The 4,714-nt window shown below is 33.8% G+C and overlaps 1 protein-coding gene across 1 annotated transcript in view; it reads left to right on the top strand.

Moving 5' to 3' along the window:
• Window positions 1-1,782, top strand: part of LOC107695053 (gastrin-releasing peptide receptor-like) — a 6,473-nt gene extending 4,691 nt beyond the window's left edge. The window contains exon 3 of the mRNA XM_016494837.1: window positions 1,322-1,782. Within this exon, the coding sequence (XP_016350323.1) occupies window positions 1,322-1,705 (384 nt within the window). The 3' untranslated portion in view covers window positions 1,706-1,782. The remainder of the gene's footprint in view (window positions 1-1,321) is intronic.
• The last annotated feature ends 2,932 nt before the right edge of the window (window positions 1,783-4,714 follow it).

Raw genomic sequence — 4,714 nt, 5'->3', positions numbered from 1 at the left:
GTTATTTTGAATTTAGTTTTTTTATGTTACTCTAGAAATTAAATAATATAATATTAAATATTTTTCTAGGTCAGAGAATGATTTTTTTTTTGAAAACACCTTTACATTATATTTAGAATTTTGAGTACTTGTAACATATATAATAACATTTCCATTGCTGGGTTTGAATATGCCAGAGTTCATGCAGAGAAAGCATCTGTTATGTTACAGTGAACCTCTCTGTTTGCCGTAATTGTTTTTGAACGGTGATTCAGTATCTATTTTTGAAAGGTATTCACAATACAAGATGAGACCAGAAACATCTGCTCTGCTTTTCTGTTGTTATATGAATAATACAGTCTGGATTTGAAAGGTACCATGTATGTTAGGAATCATATGTACTTGTAAGGATCCCCCCGCCAGCCCAAAAAGCGGAATCCAGGCAACTTGAGTCCTTGGCATTTCTCTGTCAACTTTTAGTGACCTGGACCATGTGCCCAGGGGGGAAGGATGGGTGAAGAGCAGATGGTCTTTCTTCCAGATCTTCCTATCTTGATCAAAGCCCATTGTTTTGTGGCATGGCATTTGCATTGCGAGAGTGTTTGGCTTCATAAAGAATTTATTTTATAAGGAAATAATTTCACTCCTTTCATACTAAACATATACCAAAATGCTGCTTTTGTTATTCTTCCTCTATGAGACCATTTGGTTTCACAAGTACCTGTTTCATACATTTCTTTCTCACGTATTAATCTGCAAGGACGACGAAAAGAAATGTAGGAGATCCAATAGCAAAATGGTTTTATTAAATAAAACAAAAGCAGGTAATCAAAACACAGTGATACAGAGCGCTAGGCGCAAACAGTAGCAAAAAAATACCAGACCAACAACTGAAAGAACTGAGGAACCTAAATACACAAGGATAATGAACTCAAAACACAAAGTGTGATCTAATTAATCATATAATGAATAATATATAAACTAACGATAAACAGGAACAGAAAACAAAAGAAAAACTCCTTGATAATGAAATAAAAATATGACTGACAATCGTATTTTTTAAAATGCGTTTAATGCGTTTAAATTTTTTTTTTCCCCAAACAGGTTCTTGACAACTCCCTTTGTCTGCTATTGGTCGAACAAACAATTAGTCCCATCCATATCATGCCATTGGTTGAGCCTTCAAAGTTGAAAGAGCCAGAATAGGATATTTTAAAGCATTTTATAAAGAAAAAAAAATAGCACAATCTTTATACCATTATTAGATTATTTGAAATAGGACAATCTGTGATTTTTAACTTTTCTGTATGTGATATTTACGTCTTTGTTCTCTGAACCGTAGATTGAGTCACGGATGCGGCTTGCCAAGACAGTGCTGGTGTTTGTGGGTCTTTTTGCCATCTGCTGGCTCCCCAACCACGTGATTTACCTCTACCGGTCCTACCACTACACAGAAGTGGACACCTCAATGGCCCATTTCATCTCCAGTGTGTGTGCGCGTATCCTTGCCTTCACCAACTCTTGCGTGAATCCTTTCGCTCTCTACCTACTCAGCAAATCCTTTAGGAAGCAGTTCAACAAGCAGCTTTGCTGCTGCTGCCCGTCCATCTTGCTGCGTTCACAAAGCACTAGGCGTAACAACATGCGACTGAGTTCAATCAAAAGTACCCAGAACCACTCGGTTGCTAGCCTCAGCTTTGTCAATGGCAATGCTGTCTGCCATTAGAGCTTCCTACATTAGGAATTGTTCACCCAAAAATTAAAACCTTCAAAGATCTGCTTTTGCACTCCACAGAAAAAAATAACAGCATATAGGTTTGTAAATAACGACAGAATTTTCATTTTTGGCTGAACTATTCCTTTCAAATGACTGAAATAACATGTTTAGTTGCAGAGACTACAAGAAACTGGGAAGGTTTTTTGCCTGTTGGTTACTGTTGAATTGGATTTTGTATTGTAATTGGTGTCAGAGACTAAAATACAATTGAAAATGAGGACAATGGAAATCTTTATGAACTTTGAGACTTTCAGTGATCTCTAGCTCACTTTCAATCAATGTTGTTAATTAATTAATGTTGTTAATTAATTGTTAGTTTATGGCATTTCAAAGATAAATTGAAAGATTAATGTGCTTGTCTGTAATGTGCTCAAACTGAGAGGCACCTGGGCACTTGCAGGATCTGAGGGCACAGAGGGTTTTTTGTTGTTGTTGTTGTTGTTGTTGTTGTTGTTGTTGTTGTTGTTGTTCTTGCAAAAACAAAACTAAAAGTTCAAAATCCAATATATGCTAATGTTTGGAATTCAACTCTGAGAGAAGTTTTAATTTTCTTTAATATGTCTAACATTTATTTAACTATTACGCACTGCAATAAGTGAGAAAAACGGTACATCTGATCAGAACAAAGATGTCTCTAGACATATTTTAAAACACGAAAATAGCAATAATGAAATGGTCGAAGACATCCATCTAGTTTATGTTCACATAGGAAAACAACTGAAAAACAGTGCGAACGAAGTAGATAGCTAACTATTATATCTATTGTAATACTATTGTATTGTATTTTATGTTTTGGCGAATTGGTGGCTAATTTGTATGAGCTCATTCATATGTTTTTATACTGTACAATCTACTTACACCCCACTGACGTTTAAATTTAGGAGTGGGGCTAGGGGTGAACCTTTATACTTTTATGTTTCTGTATGAATCACATTGTATAAATTCATACAATATTGCCACCTCGTAAAATAGGTCCATTTTCTCATGAGATCGAGTGATATCCAGTTCATATAGCGCTGTTTATTCTCTGTGTTCTATCTTGATTTCTGGGCCCCCTGAACAGCATATTGACTCGAGACCCCTCCGCGAATCCCCCTTTTTACCCCCTCAGTAAAAATCGTCCTAACCTCTTTTACAACAACAAAAGAAAAGAAAAAGGCCATCAACTATCAGGAATGGAGAGATAATACTGTGGAAAAAAGGAGAAAAAGAAGGAGAAAGATGCCTTTTGTCCCATCAGAGTGGTGTAGTTACAACATTTACCAGAAGGGGCAAACAGGACCATGCTTAACCTTGACCTCTTGGATGAGATGAGCAAGCAGTTCATAATTATTAGTCTGATGATAAGAAAGATAAAAGCAATGGGTCCCACTTTATATTAAGTGGCCTTAACTGGTTTAAGGATGGGTTAAGGTGTAAGGGATGGGTCAACAGTATAATTATAAATGTACTTTCAGAAATTAATTACAGATGTAATTACACGCAGGTATTTTTAAAATATAAGTACAATGTAAAAACATGTATGTACACAATAAGTGCATTGTACCAAATGATTCATTTAAATGTAAGTACATAGTTGTTAAGGCCACTTAATATAAAGTGGGTCCAAGCAATGAGATTTAAATGCATCATGTCGGATTAAAAGATATGACCTTTTATTAAACCATGTGGGATCAAAACTTATTTGGAGGCCCCCAATGTTTTATCCAGATCAGATATTGATGTTCAGACAGCTGATGTAATGAATGCACAGAACATTTATGAGGATTCTTTTTTTTTTCTTCAGTTTGTAAATCAGTTTTTTCTCACCAACCCCTCTTTAGAGATATATAACAGAGCCATATCTGTCCCTTAGGAATACTTGAGATGATTAGATCGAGTAAAAATAGATGTATGGGAGCAAAAAGTGGTGTTGAGGTCAATCGGACGTTTTAAGAATGCTTGTACTGGAAAACATTAGTTGTTTTTCCACTGTTTCTTCCTCTGCTGTCAAATAATCAATTTGTTATTAAATGTTTTACCATTTGGCAGCAGTTAAAGCCTTTATTTGTTTGCATTCACCCCGTTACTGTTTTTCCTTTTTTATATGACTATATTTTTCTTTAAATTAGGGTAATTATAGTTAACTGAAACTAAAACCATAACAAAATGTTTGTTACTTGAAGTTAAATAAACATTAAATTAAATAATATATATATAGGAGCTAGTTGACAAAGCAACATTTCTCATTTTCATTTAGGTGAGCTTGATGTACTAAAGCTATATCTGAAATAAAAATGAATACAAACTATATAGACTTAATGTAAAAAATAAAAACTAATAAAAATGTGTAAAACTTTAAAATTCAAATGAAAATGGATATGGAAAATTTAAAAATGAAAAATAATTCAAAATATTAATGCAAACTATATAACAGTATCCGAATGATACTAAAAAAAATACTGTAAACATATAACTGCTCTCATTATTGGCAGTGAAGCCAGTACACACAGAGGTATAGTTAAGAAAAATGCAAATTATTTTTAATAAGAAGAGAAAATACATCAATTATGAATTAATGGATAATACATGTCTTTTCTGCAGCCTAATTTTTCCAAATGTGTCCTGTTTATCTGACAATATTGATTGTTTACTCATTTTAATGGTGGTGGAATGTGAAGTTCCTGCAGCTCCAAATACAACTGCAAAAATAATAATGAATGTTTTCAAACAGGTTTCTTGAACACTTATTCTGTTGGTTGCTCCAGTGTCACTATGTCAGGCTAAAAGGCTTAATTTATTAATTAATTTATTTTATTTTTTATTTTTTTGGAAAGTGACTGACCAAAAATGGATCCGTTTATACTGTGTTTATTGTGATATATTGTGGTAAGTGAATTGTGATTAGCAGGAATAATGATGATTGAACCAGAGTGGTTGTATTTATTCAGAATGATGCTGTGTTAGTGAACAATGCAA

The sequence above is a fragment of the Sinocyclocheilus anshuiensis genome, unplaced genomic scaffold (genome assembly GCF_001515605.1).
Source record: "Sinocyclocheilus anshuiensis isolate Anshui unplaced genomic scaffold, SAMN03320099.WGS_v1.1 scaffold26, whole genome shotgun sequence".
In the NCBI taxonomy this organism is placed as follows: domain Eukaryota; kingdom Metazoa; phylum Chordata; class Actinopteri; order Cypriniformes; family Cyprinidae; genus Sinocyclocheilus; species Sinocyclocheilus anshuiensis.
The sequence above is the reverse complement of the archived record's forward strand: the minus strand, read 5'-3'. Positions and strand labels throughout refer to the sequence as shown.